Consider the following 21,468-nt stretch of genomic DNA (forward strand, 5'->3'; position numbering starts at 1 on the left):
AAGCAAAGGTTCACATACTTTTGCCAATCACAGATATGTAATATTGGATCATTTTCCTCAATGGTCAAGTATAATATTTTTTTGTTTCATTTGTTTAACTGTGTTCTCTTTATCTACTTTTAGGACTTTGTGTGAAAAGCTGATGATGTTTTAGGTCATATTTATGCAGAAATATAGAAAATTCTAAAGGGTTCACAAACTTTCAAGCACCACTGTATATATGTATTATGGATATAATAATTGCACATTTAATGTTGTAATACTTTTATACCAATTTCCTAAATGTGGTTTCAGGGCTCTTTTTATGCACAAATTTCCCCTGCATAATTAACTATGAAACAGCAGCCTACAAACATTTACAAGAAGTCCAGATTTATGAATTTATGTCTGAACTTGCATATTATTACCAGAAACAAGACTTGGCAAATTTTGCAAAGTAGCCTCCAAATATAAACAAATACCTCCTGACTAAGAGATGTCTGATAAAAGATGTCTACTGTCTAACTGGTCTGTCCCTTATTCTTTTTTTCTTATCAAAGGTTGCACAAACAACAGATGGAATGGATGCTGACTTATGGAAAGATGGATTGTTCAAATCGAAGGTCACACGCTATCTTTGCTTCACTCGGGTCTTCTCCAAGGAAAATGTAAGTAATGTGCTTTTTTTGTCTTGGGTTTAAATTTATACGAAATAGTATTTTGAATGAAAAATTATATTTTTGGACCTGTTTGATAACTTTATTTAATGTGAGTAATTTTCTTTTCATGCCATGAACACTTCCAACGCTTCTGAGATTATTTTATTTAGACTTTGTAAGGTTCCCATAGGCCAACCTCTGGCAAGATTGCACACAATGTGCATGGCTTATTCCAGACTTTATTTTAATTCAGATGCTAAAAAAAAAGGCAATTAAAATGTGTATGTGCAATTTACTTATCTGTGTGGGGAATGTCCCTCCCATAGTGTGAGATTGACAGACATCCTTCATTGTTGGTGAAAACATGAGGGATTATAATTGCCTTTTTTTTATTATGGACCTGTATCTTGTTAAAGAATGAAAATATCAAACGGAGATTGCATTTGTTTTATTTTTGCCATCTATTGTGTATTGTTAATGAACATGCAATTAGAAATGTGTTTTTATTTGAATTATGTCTTCAATTAATTTGCACTCACGGGGAAATGCAGTTGCATATGTATTTAAGGGGGCAAAACACATGCTGTAGCTCTTCAGTCCAGAGGAAGGCCAGAAATCACTGGAACCATCAGCACTGGCTCCAAAGTAGTTGTACTAAATTGGAAGGCAAACAAAATATGAACCTGTTGAAATCGGCTCGCATCTTGTTTTCAGTAGCACTCCCAAGATGCAAATGATGTCACAGCTTGTTCCTTAACTTTAGGTAATTTTGCTCTACACAAGCCCCTCCAAAAGTATTGGCATGGAAAGGCCAATTCTTTTGTTTTCCAATCTGACCTTCTGATTGTTACTGCTGATGAGTGGTTTGCATCTTGCATCAGTTAATTAATGATGTGCCTACATCTAAACCTAACCTTAACCTCCGTAATGAAAAGGAAACTTTTTTGGCTCTTTTATTTATTTTAAATTTTTATCACCACTTTCCTTGTCAGTTCCATCCAGATGCCTCCACAAGGTCAAAATTGTCAGATTTTACTATCCTGGTGGGGATATTTAGTCCTCAGTAGTGTACACATACATTTCTACTTGCCGAATGTGTACAAATGTAATGAATTAAATTTGAATATAGTTCACGTAATAGTAAAATAAAAAGTAAGATACCACGCAACCCCCTTTGAACATGCATGTTCAAATCTAAACATGAAACTAATTTAAAAAGTGCCTTGAATAAAAAGATAATGAGTAACTATTCCTGGTGTGAGTGTTGTGGGGAAAACATTTATCTCCCAGTGTTCAGGCTCTGACTGTCAGAAAACATGTGAATAACACAATTTAATAATGTGAGTATAAATGTAAATTGTAAAATATGAATATAAAATCCTTCAATCCCTTCGTTGTAGTTTAGCATCTGCCTTTGGGAAGCATAATAACCTCAAGCCATTTCAAATAGCTGAGTCAAATAGTGCTGTGGACAGAAACTTGAATACTTTAATGGTTTCATTCGTGAACGCAGATATGGTGTATGGATAAGTCCATTTTTAATGTGTATTATTCATCTGGGCATTCATCTAAAGGTTAACAATCAATATGTTAATTCACATGTATTCTGTCTAATCTAAAAAGTATGTTTATGCTAGAGAACTAATAATATGGGGCGGCACGGTGGTGTAGTGGTTAGCGCTGTCGCCTCACATCAAGAAGATCCAGGTTCGAGCCCCGTGGCCAGCAAGGGCCTTTCTGCATGTTCTCCCTGTGTCCGCGTGGGTTTCCTCCGGGTGCTCTGGTCTCCCCCACAGTCCAAAGACATGCAGGTTAGGTTAAAGGATATGGGACATGAAACATAAATGCACGCTATATCAGTTTCTTTCCATTAAAAATATGAATTAATTGCATCAACAAATACAAAATCATCTGTTAAATTCAGCAAAATCGTTATATTCGTGATGATTATATGGCATTTCTGCTCGACTTCCGATATGCATTTTCTACAACTGGAAGAGCCGCCGTCACGTGATCATACGTCACAAAAACTTTCGGGCACAGCACAAGCGGGTAGATGAATGGAGAAGTGGATGACAAGAAAATTGTTTTTATAGTCTTTAACGTACATTGAACAACATGGTGTATTGTGCTGCTTATGGTTGCAATAATTCCAATGGGAAATGCCCTGGAGTAAGTTTTTTTGCATTCCCCAAGGACCCGAAGCTGAGGAAAGTGTGGGCTCACCTGCGCATGCGCAGTAGTGATGTGTCGGTCGCGAACGATCCGGTTCAAAGAGCCGGCTCTTTGAAGTGAACGACGGGAGCCGGCTCTTCGGTGGGAGCCGAGTTGGGGAGCCGAATTAGTTTTTTGTCCTTAGGTGCCTCAGAGAGAGAGAGACTTTCACATAATAATGTAATTAATTAACTAGTTAATTGCAGCAATTAAAAATAAAATCTCAGGAGCCGTTTGGGAGCCAAAAGAGCCGGCTCCTTATAGTAAGAAGAGCCAAAAGAGCCGGCTCCCGAAAAAGAGCCGAAATTCCCATCACTAATGCGCAGTAGGCTTAGTAGGACAACTTTACAGAACACCTGTTGAAAAAACTTTGCACCTACTGTTTCCCACAAACTGTGTTCGGACCATTTCACTGAGGATTCTTTCAACATTAATACTCAGGTACTGAGCGATATTAATTGCCAAGCCAAATTTAAGAGGCTACTTAAAGATGGAGCCGTTCCCAACGTCCCAATTCAGGAACAAGACGGCGGAGTGAAACCCGAAGTGCTACGGCCACCACGCGGTGCATTCGCTAAGCGTCTGAAAGCTGAGGTAAGGATTAGTATTATAATTTTGGGTGTAGCAATTATTGATTATCATAATTCTAACTCGTTTCGCCATTTTGAATGTTTTCATCTCGGACTCTGGAAGCATTGTATCTCAATCAATCTCGAAAAATATCAGCAAAAAAAAACTAGCTTGCAACGGACTTTAGCTAGATCTATGATGAACTTTCAATGTATGATACAAAAATAATACTTCTTTCAACAGATCATCAGCCTTTGAGCAGAATTGTTTTTAACTTACCAGGAAGTGTTATCGAGCTGACCGCTTTCAGTTTCATGGGGATTGAATGAACTCTTACTCTCAGAATCATCTGACCCATCAGAGTAAAGACAAGATCCATGTTCATGTGAATTTCCAGTTATCGGGTCGAATTGATAGGGTCTAACTTCACATCTCTGTGAAACATCGGGAATATCACTGTCGATGGTGTCCATTTCGGTAACCTGTTTACATTAGATACCCAAGCGCTGGCTCCTTGGAAAGTTTTTGTTACGTCACGGGTCACGTGACCACCTAGCTCATTAATGAATCCTTGTTTTATGCTGATGTATAAAAAAACTTGAATAATGTGATGATTTTCACATTTTTGACACCCTGCAGTGATTTAGATGGCATTTCTTATGTCCTTTATACATAATTATGCCCAGAAAAAAATCCATGTCCCATATCCTTTAACTGGTGACTCTAAATTGACCGTAGGTGTGACCTTTGAGTGTGAATGGTTCTGTGTCTTGTGAATGTGAGTGTGAATGGTTGTCTTGAACAGGGTGTACCCCGCCTTTCGCCCGTAGTCAGCTGGGATAGGCTCCAGCTTGCCTGCGACCCTGCAGAACAGGATAAAGCGGCTAGAGATGATGAGATGAGACTAATATGCGAGTGGATAGAAATTCTTCATATGTGTTTGATGTTGTTGTGACGCTCTGACTCTTCCCAGTTTAAATCCGATATGTAATTTGCATTGATATGTGTTTATCCATGAGTTTGTAACGGCGTATAAAACTAGTTTAAAAAAAAAAAAGATGCCTCCAGAATGTGTGGAATCACATTCATCCAGACCATTTCCCAGGGGGTCAAAAATCTGACTGGCCAGATCGCTTTTAAATATGCATGACGAGCTCACAACAAAACTGTCATGCACACTCAAAACTCGGAGCTCTTTGTGTTTTCCATGTTTCTACAAATCTCCACACAAAGATTAACTGTTGAAGCTTTGAGCTTCTTGTTTAATGGAAGCCTTGCTGAACCATTCTGTGAATCTCCACTCTACAAATGCACCAGCCATGAGCTCCTTCAAACCAGCAGGAGAACTTCCAGACAAATGCACATGTAACAAATGTCCATGTAATCAATTTGATAACCCAGGTGCTTTTGGATGTTTTCTTCTTAAAGTTCCTCTTCATATTCTGTTTACATCTACTGCCACTGTGCTGCATTGTTTCTTGGGCATCCAACTGGTTAAGACAGCAACTCAATCTTGGGGTAATATCAAGCTTTAATAATTTCATCTTCATGAGGATTTAAAAAAAAAAAACCAAAAAAACTTATTTTTAACCTAAGCTTTTAACCAAATTAATCTTTCCCTTATTGGCCAAATCTCGATATAGTCGATAGTCGAACCTCGGATCCAGGAGGAACAATGCGGTTTTCGTCCTGGTCGTCGTGGAACACTGGACCAGCTCTATACCCTTCATAGGGTGCTTGAGTGTTCATGGGAGTTTGCCCAACCAGTCCACATGTGCTTTGTGGATCCGGAGAAGGCATTCAACTGTGTCCCTCATGGTATCCTGTGTGTGTGGGGGGGTGCTTTGGGAGTATGGGGTTCGGGGCTCTTTGCTAAGGGCTGTCCGGTCCCTGTACGAACGGAGCAGGAGTCTGGTTTGCATTGCCAGCAGTAAGTCAGACCTGTTCCCAGGGCATGTTGGACTCCAGCAGGGCTGCCCTTTGTCACCGGTTCTGTTCATAATTTTTATGGACAGAATTTCTAGGTGCAGCCAGGGGCCGGAAGGAATCCTGTTTGGGAACCACAGGATTTCATCTCTGCTTTTTGCGAATGATGTCCTGTTGGCTTCTTCAAACCAGGACCTTCAGCATGCACTGGGGTGGTTTGCAGTCCAGTGTGAAGCGGCTGGGATGAGAATCAGCACCTCCAAGTCCGAGGCCATGGTTCTCGACCGGGAAAGGGTAGCTTGCCCTCTCCAGGTTGGTGGAGAAGTCCTTCCTCAAGTGGAAGAGTTTAAGTATCTTGGGATCTTGTTCACGAGTGAGGGAAGGATGGAGCGTGAGATCGACAGGCGGATCGGTGCAACCTCTGCAGTGATGCGGTCGCTTTACCGGTCCGTCGTGGTGAAGAAGGAGCTGAGCCAAAAGGGGAAGCTCTCAATTTACTGGTTGATCTACGTTCCGACTCTCACCTATGGTCATGAGCTTTGGGTAATGACCGAAAGAACAAGATTGTGGATACAAGCGGCCGAAATGAGTTTCCTTCGCAGGGTGGCTGGGCGCTCCCTTACAGATAGGGTGAGAAGCACAGTCACTCGGGAGGAGCTTGGAGTAGAGCCTCTGCTCCTCCTCATTGAGAGGAATCAGCTGAGGTGGCTCGGGCATCTCTTTCGGATGCCTCCTGGATGCCTCCCTGGGGAGGTGTTCCAGGCAGGAGGAGGCCCCGGGGAAGACCCAGGACACGCTGGAGGGGCTATGTCTCTTGGCTGGCCTTCTTCCCAAGGAGCTGGCTGAGGTGTCTGGGGAGAGGGAAGTTTTGGTTTCCATGCTCAGAGTGCTGCCTCCGCGACCCGGCCCCGGGTAAGAGGATGAAGATGAGATGAGAGAATCTTTCCCTTAAGTTGCAACGGATCTCTTTTTGACTGTGCAGTAAGAGAAGTATGCCGCCCATTGATTGGATGCAAGACTCCTGTTCCTTTCACAGAAGTTTATTGGCACCGTAGAACTAAAAGTTCAAGTAGACAAAATAAAAGACATCAGCTATTGCAATCATTACAGAAATAGCATTATTTAGCACTGTAGCTAATACCGATAAAAATGCATAGAGTAATACTGACTACTTTAGCCTGCTTCTCAACCAACAGCAGAGTCATTCCCCAGAGGCAATCTTCACAGTCAAAAATATACAATTCTTCAGCTTACACTTCTCATAAACCCACATTCACACAATTGTAACAAACACCACAAAGCATGGAGGAGTAATAAAGAGAAATGAATTAGCAGGTAACATCACTGCTATAAATACTCCTCGGTCTCTGTGTGAAGCTTACGGAACTAATAAACGCTACTTCCAGTTTTTTACTCCTTTCAAAATAAAAGTACACATTTCAAAATAAATTCAAAAAGACGGCTGCATTTACACTCCCACCATCACACAATGTGTTATTCACAATAAAAATTGACATTAACAACAAAACCTTATGAGGCATTTTGGTAAATACACAAGTATACCTTCAAAAACGATCTATCTTGTTGAGCTAACCTACTTATTCAGCCTCAAGCAATAGTACTGTTTTATGTATGGGCCTTTCTAAGTAAACTAGCTTAGTTGTGCGTGTACCTTTACTGTCTAGTATTGTGTCACGAAGAGCCAGTTTGAGTTTTCTGACTCTTCCGTCAGCTCCTTGGAAGACTTCAACTACCTTCGCCAGCTTCCACTGATTTCTTGGTGTGCCATCATCTTGCAACAGGACAATGTCATTTACTTTAGCATTTCTCTTGTCCTTAATCCATTTACCCCTCTGCTGCAGATTCAGCAAATACTCCTTTCTCCACCTGGTCCAAAATTCATTGGACAAGAACTGAACTCTCTTCCACCTTTTCTAAAGATAAAGATCTTCCCTTATAAACTCTCCAGGTGGTGGTGGAATTATTGACGATTTCATTGTCCGTATGTGGTTTGGAGTTAGAGGTTCCGGTCCTAATGGATCATTAAGATGTTCTATGGTCAATGGTCGACTATTCACTATTGCCATCACTTCGTACAGGAAAGTTCTTAATGAAGAGCTGTCTAATCTTCCAGCAGACTGGTCCAGGATAGATCTGAGGACACTTCTCATGGTCCGAATCTGCCTCTCCCAGATGCCGCCCATATGACTGGAAGCAGGTGGGTTCATGACAAAATTGCATCCTAGCTCTTTCACACGTTCTTGCTTTATTCCTTTCATTAATTCCTGGAATTCATTGTGTGCCCCCACAAAGTTTGTGCCTTGGTCACTTTGTAGTTGACTTACATTGCCCCTTATGGCAATAAAACAACGCAACGCATTAAGGAAGGCATCAGTGGAAAGGTCATCCAACACCTCAATGTGGATGGCACGTGAGCACATGCAGGTGAATAGGAGCCCATATCTCTTCAGTTCTTTCCTTCCATCTTTAACATAAAATGGTCCGAAACACTCCATACCACTATAGGTAAATGGAAGGGTGGCTTCCATCCTCTCTGGTGGAAGGTCGGCCATTTTTTGTTCTTGATTACACTTTCTGAGTTTTCTACATTTAACGCACTTGAAGATGAGTGATGACACTTCACTACTACACCCCAGGATCCAAATCCCACTGGAGCGTAGTTCATTGATGGTCATTCCACGACCCTGATGCTTCACCTTCTCATGGTAGTGCTTTATCAACAATCGAGACAAATGATGTCCGCTAGGGAGGATAGCTGGATGTTTGACATGGGGGAGGAGTGTAGCTTGTGTCAATCTACCTCCCACCCTCAAGATATCTTGGCTATCCATGAAAGGGTTCAACTTGTGCAGCTCAGTTGACTTGCTCTTTTGTACCTCTTTCCTTTGCATTCGAGACTTGATTTCATCACTAAATGCTTCTTCTTGAACTGCTTGAATTATAAATTGTTTAGCATCCTTTCTTTCTGCAAGTGTCGTAACTTCAATGGATCTTGTTTTAAGACCTTTCACCTCCTTTGCAAGATGCTTAAGTCTTGCTATGGCCCTTACGGCTCTCTTCCAATCTGAAAACTTCTGAAGTCGGTCTGATAGAGATCTCTCCTCCTTTGCCTTTGTTATATAAACCTGTGCTCTTTTGATTTCTTGGTCGTCCTCATTGAGTTCTCCCACCTTAATCTCTTCTTCCTTAGGGAGGTCCTTTTGCCACAAGAAACTAGGTCCTGTGAACCAGTTAGACTCTACAAGCTCCTTTGTGTTGAGTCCGCGAGAGGCATGGTCAGCTGGGTTATTTTCTGAGGCAACATATTGCCACTGACTTGGTTCTGTGTTTTAATTTGATCTGCTGGATCCGGTTGGCTACGAATACATGAATCGCTTTTCATCATTATTAATGTAACCAAGGACAACCTTGGAATCAGTCCAAAAGTATTTCTGTAGATCTTCTTTCTCCATTTCTCTCTTTAGCAGATCACTTGTCCTTGTGGCCACGACCGCAGCTGAAAGTTCCAGCCTTGGGATTGTGGTTACCTTCATTGGTGCAACCTTTGCCTTCCCCATAACAAGAGCGCAATGGACTTCTCCAGACTTCAAAACAGCCCTGAGGTAAGAACACATTCCATAGCCAGAAACACTAGCATCAGAAAAATGGTGAAGTTCATACTGTTGAACTTCCTTGGCTGTCAATGGTATGTAGTGCCGCGGTATCTCTACCGAAGACGAGACAAATTATGGTGGTCTTGGAGCCATGCTTCCCAATGTGGCCTGAGGTCATCCGGAAGTGGGTCATCCCATCCTGCCTTATCTTGGCACATCCTTTGTAGAATCTGTTTACCCTTCAAAATTACAGGTGCCACAAATCCAAGAGGATCAAAAATTGAGGCCACTGTTGACAGTACTCCTCTTCTGGTAAAAGGATGTTCTGTTACCCTCACTCTGAACTGGAACTTATCTGAGCTAATGCACCATTGGACCCCGAGAGCCCGTTCCATCTTGTGTTCTCCCAAGGCCATGTCCAGGTCAGCTGCACATTCAGCGCGTTCTTGCTTTGGGATTGTGGCAAGAACCTTCTTGTTGTTGGTAACGAATTTGTGTAGGCGGAGCTTATCAGTGTTGCAGAGGTCTCTTGCCTCTCTACCAAGCTGGATAGCTTCTGTTTCACTGTCCAAACTTGTTAATCCATTGTCAACATAAAAGTTGCGCTGTATAAACCTCACTGTAGCTTCACTAAATTTGCCTACTCCTTCTGTGGCCAGGTGTTTTAAGCCCAAAGTTCGCGCATCCAGGTGACGATGCAGCACCAAACAAGTGAACCTTTCATGCGGAACACTGATGGTGGAGCTTCCATATTGCCTCTTTCCCACCACAGAAATCTGAGGTAGTCTTGATCCCTTAGTGCAACATGAAATTGATGGAACATCTGCTCCACATCACACATGATGGCTAATTGTCCTTTACGGAAGCGACACAAGACCCCTACAAGGGTATTTGTAAAGTCTGGCCCAGTGAGTAGATGTTCATTCAGTGATGTATTCTGAAACTTAGCTGAGCAATCAAATACCACGCAAATCTTTCCTGGCTTTTGGGCGTGGTAAACCCCATGGTGAGGGATATACCATGTGGTCTGATTGGTTAACTCTGACTCTGGAACCTTTTCAGCATCATCTCTTGCTATTATGTCCTCCATAAAGGCCACATAATCCTTGTGATATTGATAATCTTTTTTAAGCCGTTTTTCCAGACATCTGAGTCAATGTTCTGCACACACTTTGTTGTTTGGCAGACTTGGCCTCTCTTCCTTGAAAGGCAGTGGCATTTCATAATGCCCATTTGGCTTTTGCTTAATGCCTTCTTTCAGCTTTGCCAAGAACTTAATATCTTCTTGTGATATCAGAACTTCTTCACTGAACTTCCCTGTAAAATCTGACTCAAAGCCTTTAAGTATATCTGCCGGAGTGATCATTTCCTTGACTTGAGTTCTATAAACAAAATGGACCTCAGACTTGAACCCAAAAGAGGGCTTGGTAGCTGGCAGAACTTTCTTTATGATGACACGGTGGCTGACCCCAATTTCATCCTCATAATCATAACATCAGTGTTACTATAGCCGATAATGCTCCAACCCAACACAGGCCTTTGTGCATATGGCTGGTTTTCATTGCCCGTGATGACATCTCTGGGAAGTAAGGCTTGGGGACAGTTATAGCCGATTAATAATCCTACTTCACAGTCAAGCTCAAGAGACATTTCATCTGTCAAATGTTCTAAGTGAGGCCAGGACTTTGCAATTGTACTTGTGGGTATATGGGATCTGTTTGCTGGTATATAATCTCTGGTATAGGTTGTTGGGAGTTTGATTTTAGTATCAGAGCTAATGCCTCTTGCCTGTAGTCCTCGCACCCTTTGGCTATTCACCACTTTTGTTTTTGATGTTATCGTGGACACTAAGTTTTACTGGCTCTTTCTTGGTGGCTAATGTTTCAGCCGCATCTTTCAGGATGAAGGTTGTGTCACTCTGACTATCAAGTAAAGCATACACTAGAACTTCCTTGTGTGGTTCAGTTGTCGTGGAGACATAGACTGGAACAATAGATGAAGTATAAGTGCTGCTCTTCTCTTGAACAACTCTGTTAGAAATGGCTTGCTGTGTTTCTATAGATTCAGACTGTTGATTCTTGTCTCCTTTGTTTTCATTTGACCTTTCTTGTTTAATTCTTACCCCTTGTTCTTGGTCTTTCTTCCCACGTTCCTGATGTAGGCAAGTGGGGTGGCGTTTTCCACATAAGTCACACACAGTCCTAGATGTGCAAGCTTTGGAGTTATGGCCGATCTTAAGGCAGCCAAAACATAATTTCTCCAGCTGTACAAACTTAACTCTTTCTTCAACTGGTTTTTCCATGATCTTGCAACACCTATGGAGAGTATGGCCGTTCTTCTTGCAAAACATGCATATGATGCTTGTCTTCTCCCTTGTATTAATGGTAAAAGTCTTAGCACCAAAGTTTTGATTTCTTTGATACCTAGACTGTTCTTGTTCTGTTGGCTTTGATCTTTCTTGGTCAGTTGGTTTCACTGCATAGAATGATGTAATGGGGTTGCATACAATTTGAGCCTCCATGTTGAGAAATCTCACAAAGTATCTAAAGTCAGGGAACATTTTATGTTCATCTTGATAAATCGTGGCTTCTCTATTCCAGCGTGAGCTCAACCAATCCGGGAGCTTGACAGTAATCTTTTGGTTTTCCACACAGTCATTACGAGTTTGTAGACCTTGAACATATGGCATAGCTGATTCCACACTGCTCAGAAAATCAACAAACTCACGAAGATTTTCACTGTCTTTGGGGCCAATTTTATGCCATGTATGTATCTTGTCACGGTATGACTTGGCAACTATGAATGGATTACCAAATCTTTCCTCAAGTATGTCCCAGGCAGCACGATAAGCTGTTTCTGTTCATACAAGGAAATGGCCTTCAATAGCTCTCTTGGCTGCGTCACCAACATACTTGCGTAGAAAGAAGAGCTTTTCTTGAGTTGGCAGGTTCTTACGATCAATCGGAGTACAGAAGGAAAGCTTCCAATCATTGTACTTTGAAAACTTCAGGTTCTGGAATTGGAACTCGATTAGCTATGATGGCTTCAGCAGGAGTTCTCACAAGGTCATTGGAAGCTTCATGAGAGGTCAAAAAGGCTTGAGTGGATGGAACTTGAGTGGAAAGAGCTTGTTGCATAAGCGGAAGTGCAGTCGGGGTGATGACTTACAGGGACTTGAGAAAATGTGGCTGGCTGTGGAACAGAATATGAGGTGTACATGGAGGAATATGGGAGAGAGTTCTTGGTGGCTGTGACCTCATGTGGGTGTTGAACTTGACTGGGCTTGGCTTGTTGCGCAGGGAGAGCTTGGGAGACTGGTGTTTGATGGGAGGGAAAAAATGGATCAGTTAAAGGGTTAAGTGCAAGTGGTGGATGGAAAGATTCTGAATAAACTTGCAGTCTCGCTTGTGCTGCAACATGCCCTTTAAGTTCTTCTAGCCATTCTACTTCTTTTCCCTTCCAGCTTCATTTTTCTGTCAACACTTTCTGAGCTCTTTTTTTAACGCTCTCTGCTTCAATTTCCCTTTCTTTAGCTTCTCTTTCAGCCTTCAAGATTTGATCTTCCACCTCAAGTCTTTGAATTTCTTCCTTCTGTTGATGTTGTGCATTTATCTTTATCACCTCTTGTGTTGCCACAACTTCAGCTGCCGCTTGTTTTGCATTCAGGGACAGGATGGAAGAATGTCTGGATGCTTTGGAAGAAGCCCTTAACTTAGCAGTTTGAGCTGAGGAGACACCAGACACTGTGCTGTTAAACACTGACTTAGCATCAGGCCAAAAGAAGTCTTCTGAATCATCACCACTGTGAAAGTGTTGAGCCTTTATATTTGCGAGCTTAGTGAATGCCTGGCATGTATCATTCATTCTCCGAATGTCAGGTTCAGGACTTGATATGGTTCTTATTTTGAGGTAAGTATTGTCAGTGTCAATCTGGATGGCGTTGATTGCATTTACAATCTCATCAATCAGATCATCAGCATCATTATTCTTAATCGACCTTTTTGGTGGTGATCCTTTGCCTTTGGAGGCAAAGGATCCCTGGAGGAGTAGCACCTTTCTGGTTGGCCTAAAACAATATGACGTCCCAGACAGGTCTCCCCATATCCAGCGTTATGTGATGTGCAATATATTGCCATTTGTTATTAGCTAGTGGTCACACCTCCTAGCCTCTCACATAATGAATACCGTACGCAGTGGCTCTTAGCACCACCCCTAGTTTTGCAGAACGCGACGGATCTAGGGGAGTCAACCCCGATATAAAATCAGACAGGTGATGTGTGGACCTGCGACCCCGTCACTTAATCTAAATTTTTTTCGCATTGTAAAGTTTACACGCTATGGAAAGTACAACTACGGTAAATCCTATACTTCCAGTCCCGGGAGTGGACAGGAATCCAGCCATCAGAGGTGGTGCTGTCCAGCCGTCAGGAGGAGCGTATGATGGTGGGTCCTTAAATCCTCAAGGAAGGGGCTCGCCTGATCTCGGCACCAACCGCGAGGCTCTATTGCGTTACAGGAAAACCTGTTTTATGGCTACCTTTAACGCATGTACACTTCGAGATAACTGAGGCAAAGGAACTGGCTTACTGTGCTGGCTCACTTGGTATTGGGATACTTGGAACCCAAGAACACCGACTAGTCCATCAAAATCAACTTGTCTTCAGTAATATTGAAGATTGCTACCTCGTCACTACATCTGCATGGAGGAATGATGCACAGGCTTTGCTGGGAGGGGTTGGCCTCCTACTTAGTAAATGGGCAAAGAAAGCGTGCGATATTCGATCATATTCACCACAAATTCTGCTTTCAGTGTTCTCGGGTAATCCTGCCACCACAGTTATAGTCACCTACTCACCCACAAATGTGTCGGAAACAAGCGATATAGAGCAATTCTATAATGACCTTCGCTAAGCAATTCGCGATGCGCCAGCGCACAACTTTCTTGTCATCTTGGGAGACTTCAATGCCAGGCTGGGTCCAAAGGTTGCGCGTTTAACCTTTCATGATGCAACCAACAGAAATGGTCAATACCTTTCAGATCTCATGACTGAGAATAATCTCATAGCAGCTAACACCAGCTTTAAGAAGCGCATTGGTAAGAGATGGACCTTCTCGGATCGAGCCACTCTGGCTAAGTGATAACTCGACTACATCCTGGTCAGAAGTAAATGGCGCAACAGTGTTTTGAACACTGAGTCCTATAACCGCTTTGATAGCCTTGGCTCTGACCATTGACTAGTTTCTATGAGAGTTCGACTTAGTCTTCGAGTACCCAAACAGAAATCTAAACCCGTCTGCTACGATTGGAGATGCTTCGCTGCTACACCTAGTATGCAAGATCAGTACAGTGTGCAGGTCAAAAACCGCTTCGATCTCTTAGATAACACTGGCGACCCCACTACGAGATACCAGCACTTTATGGACGCCAACAAAGAAGCTGCTGAAGTCTGTGTTCCCAAAAAGGTGAAATCAAAAAAGGAGCTTAGAACCCTGCATCCTGATGTTATAGCAGCCAGAGGCAAACTGAACGAGATCCATTCTGAGAGAACCGCAGCAAGCAGTGAGAATCGGGACGAGTTGAACTATACCCTGGACTGCGCCAGAAAGGATCTTTATGCAGTATACGATTGTCTCCAAGCTGAATACCTGGAGGAAAAAGCAAAAAGGGTGGAGACAGCGGATGCTAATAGGCAGTATAGAGAGGCCTGGGAGGTCATAAATGAAATCAGTGGCCGTAGGAAGGCTTTACATGGACGAATTGCTGGAAGCAGCCCAGAGGAGCGAGTGTCAACTTGATATAATCATTTTAAGAACCTGCTCGGTAACCCTCCCCCTGTGGAAGATCCTGATGATGACATACCAGTAGTTCTCACAGATATAGATATCGACGATGGTCCATTTACCGCTGAAGAATACACCCGTGTCAAGAAGACCCTCAGACAGGGAAAAAGTGCTGGTCCAGACAACATTCCATCTGAAGTTGTGAAATATATTGTGATCTTGATAAAATCATACTGGACTTTTGTAACCAGGCAGTACTAGAGGGAAGTAAACCGAAGCAGTGGTCCCTCTCTAACATTCTTCCAGTTCCTAAGACGGGTAATCTATCAATCGCAGACAACTATCGAGGTATCAGTCTCACCTGCGTCATTGCCAAGATCTACAACCGTATGATTCTCAATCGTATACGTGATCCGATTGACCCCTACCTCAGAGATAACCAAAATGGATTCAGAGTAAATCGGTCAACTTTAAGTCATATTTTTGCTCTACGCAGAATACTTGAGGAGGCTCATAAAAACAACTTGACATGCGTGCTCACATTCCTGGATTTCAGAAAAGCCTTTGATTCCATCCACCGGGGTAAAATGACAAAGATCCTCAAGGCCTATGGCAGGGGTTGGCAATTAAGTTTGGACCCAGGCCAAATTTTTTTCTGACAATGGTATTGCGGGCCATGGCCATGCTTTTCTAATGGGGGAAAAAAAGTTATATATTTTTTCTATTATATTAAAAATAAACGTTATTTAACTTTTAAAATACATTTAATTTAATTTCATTTAAAACATTAATTTGCTCCTATGCACTGTTATTATGCCGACTGCTGCATCTCCTGGCGTCTCTCATAAAACAGGTGACCTGCCTAGCAACCTGCCGTAACTAATGTATACAATTGCCGGTTGTTTATTCTTTTGGATGACGTGTAAATGATTAGCTGAAGATTGCTAGCTATCGATGCAAAATGTCGTTGTCAAAAGCCATGAAAAGAAAAGTTGATTCCGAATGCAGGACCTACAAAGAAGAATGGAAGCAAAGGTATGCGTTCATCGTGCCTGCATTTATTAATGCCAAGCCGACGTGTCTCATTTGCAACGAGATTTGTTGCCATTTGTAAAGAATACAATATTAGAAGACACCATGAGACAAAGCATGGCCACTTCAAGAACGCATATCCTCCTGGGACAGAGATGCGAACACAGAAAATTAAAGCCTTGGAGGCTGGATATGCACACAGCAGCATGATCCTGATTCAGTCACTCACCGAGCAGCAAAAGGTTACAAGTGCGTCCCTTAAAGCAGCATGGGTTCTTACCCGTCACAACAAAGCATTTACTGACACAGAGGTTTTTAAGGAAGTGATGGTGGCTTTTTTGGAGGAGCTGGTTACTGATAAGTCGATGGATAGCGTGATTTGCCTCAGTGAAACAGATGCCGCTCTCTGCGAGGTCAGCTTTCCGATGCATAGAAAGCCTGTCTGACGCTGTGCGGGGATCAATTATGAGTGGCCTGAGTCAGGCCAATTACTTTTCAGTTGCCATTGATGAGAGTACAGACAACACTGATATAAGCCAGATGTGCATCTACGTGCGGTATTTTGATGGGAAGGAGTTCAGGGAGGAGTTGTTGTCTCTAATTCCATTAGAAGGGAACACCACTGGGGATGTTATGTTTGCCAAAGTGGAGGAATTGTTTAAACTACATGCATTGCCATTTGAGAAAATAAATCTCATCGTGACAGATGGGGCACCTGCCATGGTTGGTTGCCACAGAGGTCTGGTGGCCCGATTGAAGGAGATAGCACCCCAAATGCACTCATTGCATTGCCTAATTCACCAGAGTGTTCTGTGCGCCAGACTCAGTGGCAAGCTAAAGAGTGTTATGGATAAAGTGATGCGAGTCATTAATTTTGTCCGGGGTGCATCAAGCACTCAGCACCGTCTTTTCCGCCAACTTGTGGCTGAGTCAGAGGCCTGCTACGAGGATCTGCTGCTTCACAATGATGTGCGCTGGTTAAGTAAAGGAAAAGCGCTGGAGCACTTCTGTGCGCTACTAGAGCAAGTTAAAGCCTTCCTGCGATTGAGCAAGATGTGTGCTTCAGACGACCACCTGGCTTTTCTAGAATCGCGTTTTTAACGGACATTTTTGGCCACCTGAACCAGCTGAACCTGCAGCTACAAGGGAGAGGGAAAACCATTGTGGACCTGATCGAGAAGATGGATTCGTTTACAAGGAAACTGGAGTTGTTCCAGTCAGATATATCAAGTGGAAGGCTCTTGCACTTCGCAACATTAAAATCACAGGGAGGGGGGCGAGTGACAGGAATAATGACTGAATTCATCGAAAAGCTACGGGCCAACTTTCAGTCACGGTTCCAACACTACTGTGTCCCAAGGGAAATCGTTGGTTTTGTCCACGACCCATTCTCCATCCGAAGCAAGGAATTCTCCTCATTGGCGAAAAAAAACCATCAGCTCGTTAGACGAGGCAACGTTTCAGTTGGAGCTCATTGATTTCCAGACAAGCTCCCTCGTCCGTGATGCGTTTAGTGAGCATTCCGTGGAGGATTTCTGGATCGGATGCTCGGAGGAGTACACGGGGATTAAGAAACTTGCCCTTTATGTGCTGACGATGTTTCCATCTACCTACACTTGTGAGTCAAGCTTTTCTTCAATGAACGCAATCAAAACACACGAGAGGAACCGTCTGACCAATACAAACCTGGAGAACTGCTTGAGGATAAAAGTGACATCCCTGTCACCCGACATCCACAAAATTGTGACCAAAAGGAAGTGTCACTTTTCCCATTAAGTGAGTACTGGCCTTGTTAATAGTCTTTTTAAATAGTCATATTGTTTGATCTTATTTAAATCGTAATTTCCTCTTTTTTCTTTCTTTATTCAGGAGCAGCGCAGATCCTTCTCCCACACCGCTGATGTGCATTCGCTTTTTTCTTTTTTAAATTAGGCTATTTGATATTTGAGCTGACCTTATGTTTTTTTAATGTAGCCTAATGAAACATAGGCTATTTTTTCACCTTGTCTGTTGCGAAAGGGAGACAGGACACTTTTGTTTTCCATAAGATTACGCGCACACGCGTGCCAATTACCGTTCCGACCTGTGTGTCAAGTAAGGCTAAACAGGCTGCAAGGATGTTCTACCTGTTGCTTTTGTCACGTTACTTATCAGCTACACTTCAATAAATGTTACGAAATCGGTGGAATTGTTGGATTTTTTAAAATAAAACATGAGGTTTAAAAAAATATATTAAAAATAATATTTTTTAAACAATAAATTAATGTCATCTCACGGGACAGATAGAATTGATGGCGGGCCAGTTTTGGCCCGCAGGCCCCTAATTGCCGACCACTGGCCTATGGCATCCCCAAAAGACTGCTTGGAGCAATCAACGCGATGTATTCTGACACTCGAGCAAAGGTCGTGACCCCGGATGGGGAGTCGAAAGAATTCGAGATCTCTGCGGGCGTGTTGCAAGGGGATGCCCTTGCCCCTTACCTATTTGTGATAGTTCTCGATTTCGCCCTCCGTAAAGCCATCGACGAACGAGAGCTTGATCTGGGCTTCACAATAACACCAAGACGGTCACGCAGAAACCCTGAAAAGACCATAACAGACCTAGACTTTGCCGATGACATTGCTCTCCTATCCAATGACTTCGATCAGGCTCAGAGGCTGCTGTTTAGCGTCGAGAAAGAATGCAATCGCATTGGTCTAGTCCTAAATGACAGGAAGACCAAAGTCATCACTTGTAATTTGTCATCTTCTGCTTCTGGTCCACTGGTAACCAGTGAGGGAAATGCTATCGAGGAGGTCAAAGATTTTAAATATCTTGGCTCTTGGGTCAACTCGACTGAACAAGATCTAAAAGTCAGGAAAGCCCTTGCCTGGAAAGTGCTCAGTGACTTAAGTACAATCTGGAAGTCAGTTGTCTCCCGGGATCTAAAGATCAGGCTCTTCGTGGCGACTGTAGAGTCAGTTCTACTCTATGGGTGTGAGTGTTGGTCTCTGACATCGACCCTTGAGTGTAGGACCCTTGGTGCCTACACTCGTATGCTGCGAACAGCATACAGTCCAACGCGTCCTTCTGCAACATAAAGGGGAGAGAAAAGTCAGGGGAGTGTAACAGTGGCCCTCCACACAGTGCAGCCTTCACCTCAGAGAAAGCCCGCTGCTCCGTCCACTGGACTGGATCTGGTGCCCCCTTTTTAGTCAGATCAGTCAGCGGGCTGGTGACATCCGAATAATTAGGTATAAACCTATGATAGTAGCCAGCCAGCCCCAGGAACTGTCTCACCCCCTTTTTGGTCTTGGGCCTCGGGCAGGCAGCAATCGCTGCTGTATTATTAATTTGGGGACACACCTGCCCATTGCCCAAGTGGAAGCCCAGATACCGTACTTCCACCCGCCCAATCACACACTTCTTCGGGTTGGCCGTGAGACCCACTCGCCTCAGCGACCCAAGGACGGCCCTCAGGTGCTGCAGATGCCGCGGCCAGTCATTACTATATATTATTATGTCGTCCAAATGGCAGCCTCCGTGAGTTGGGTCAGGGAGAGGTGGTCTCCACAGGGGACTGGAGAGGTAAGCGATGTCAATGTTCCTTTTTGAACCTCCGGCCCCAGCTCCGCCTTCTCCGGAACCACCGACACCAACGCCATGGGGACCTCCTCATTCCAGAGTTTAAGCAGATTGGGGTGGTAAATCTGTCGCGCCCCACCCCTGTCCGTTCGTCTCACCTCATAGTCAGCATCCCCAACTCGCCGTGTGAGCTCAAAGGGTCCTTGCCACTTGGCGATCAATTTGGAGCTTGACGTGGGCAACAGTACGAGTAGTTTATCTCCCAGTGCGAACTTCCTGAGGCACCCCTGTCGTACAGGCGGATTTGCCGTTCTTGAGCCTGCTGCAAATTCTCCTGGGTTAGGTGCGTGAGTGTGTGGAGTTCTGCGCGCAGGTTAATAGCGTATTGAATTTCGTTTTTGCTCGGTGAAGGTCCCTCCTCCCAATTTTCCCGCAGTACATCTAGGATGCTGCGCAGCTTACGCCCATATAATAATTCAAGCAGGGAGAACCCCGTGGAGGCTTGTGGGACCTCTCGCACTGCGAATAACAGGGGTTTGAGCCATTTATCCCAATTGCGTGCATCCTTGCTTACGAATTTTTTAATTATATTCTTGAGGGTGCGGTTGAACCGTTTGACTAAACCATCCGTTTGTGGGTGATAAACGCTGGTGCGGACCGGCTTAATTCCCAATAACCCATACAGTTCGCGCAGTGTGCATGACATAAACGAAGTGCATTGATCAGTCAGAATCTCTTTGGGGATTCCGACTCGGGAGATGACGTGGAAGAGTGCTTCCGCAATACTGCATGCTGAGATATTGCGAAGAGGCACTACTTCCGGGTATCGCGTTGCATAGTCCACCAAGACTAAAATAAAGCGATACCCTCGTTTGACCGATCTAATGGCCCGACGAGATCCATCCCAATTCTTTCGAATGAGGTCTTGATTAATGGTAGACGGCGCAAAGGCACTTTTGGAATGGCCACTGGATTTATTAACTGGCATTCGCGGCATGCCGTACACCACCTATGGACATTGCCGTGAATCCCTGGCCAATAGAACCAGGCCATTATTCGGGCTAGATCCCTGCCCCAGCCATGGGATTAAAGTGAGCCGCCTGGAATACCAATTCCCGGCGGCTCTTTGGGATCAAAAGTTGAGACCGTTTCCTTAGTCTGAGTGTCCTGCGTCACTCGGTATAATCTATCTCTCATAATGGAGAAATAGGGGAAGGACGGGGTGGCATTTGGCTGGAGCATTTGACCATCGATTACTCTCACTTGGTCAAACGCATGCCGCAGAGTCTCGTCTCGCGACTGCTCTAACGGGAAATCCGCAAGGGATTCCCTGAGAGAGGGAGGAGGAGCCTGCTGCTCCTCACTCTGACGCGAAGATGATGTAGACGGCTCTGTGACAGCTGCTCCCGCCAATGCTACTCCGGGACCTCCCCCTGCTGAACTACGGCAGGACCCACTCTTTACTAAATGAGTCATTAATTCCCGAAATCCCGGCCAATCAGTCCCCAAAATTAAAGAGTGGGTAAGGCGAGGATTAACCGCCGCCTTTACACTAAATTTCTCCCCTCGAAATAGATTGTGGACCGACACTAAAGGGTAGTTGTGAACATCCCCATGTACACACAACACCTTCACCAGTTGTGCTCCCCCAATGCCTCGCCTTGCACCAGGCTTTGGTGGATTGAGGTCTGATTACAGCCAGAGTCCACCAAAGCCTGATGATATGTATCCCCTTGGACACTCACTGGTATGCGATACACTCCGGCCCGATCGAGGGTGGTTCCTGGCACGTTGGGGATCCGAACCACCGCGCTCTCCTCCATTACCGAGCACTGATGCTGGAGGTGCCCCAGCTCCCCGCAGCGCCAGCAAACCGGCCCGGGCTTTCTCTCTGCACCGGCGCTCTGGGGCTCACTCACCTGAGGGCGGGGGGAGAGAGACAGACACGGAAGCGGGAAACGGGAGGGCACCGCGGGTGCGGCGGGCCGGCTGGGGTGGAGCCGGCCCCCGCCTCCGAGGTGGGGGAACAGGGTGAGGACGAGACACAGAAGGGGAGGGGGAAAGAGAGAGAGAGAAGAGATCTGCTGTCCTGCCGTGGGAACAGCCGCCAAATGATCCTCCGCCAACT

General features: G+C 44.3%; 1 protein-coding gene across 5 annotated transcripts in view; it reads left to right on the top strand.

Moving 5' to 3' along the window:
- Positions 1–21,468, top strand: part of mvb12ba (multivesicular body subunit 12Ba) — a 362,744-nt gene that overhangs the window by 54,783 nt on the left and 286,493 nt on the right. For all 5 annotated transcript variants that reach the window (XM_060913298.1, XM_060913299.1, XM_060913297.1 and 2 more), the window contains exon 3: positions 540–647. In XM_060913298.1, coding sequence (XP_060769281.1) covers positions 540–647 — 108 coding nt within the window. The remainder of the gene's footprint in view (positions 1–539; positions 648–21,468) is intronic.

Source organism: Neoarius graeffei, chromosome 28 (genome assembly GCF_027579695.1).
Source record: "Neoarius graeffei isolate fNeoGra1 chromosome 28, fNeoGra1.pri, whole genome shotgun sequence".
NCBI classification, from domain to species: Eukaryota; Metazoa; Chordata; class Actinopteri; order Siluriformes; family Ariidae; genus Neoarius; species Neoarius graeffei.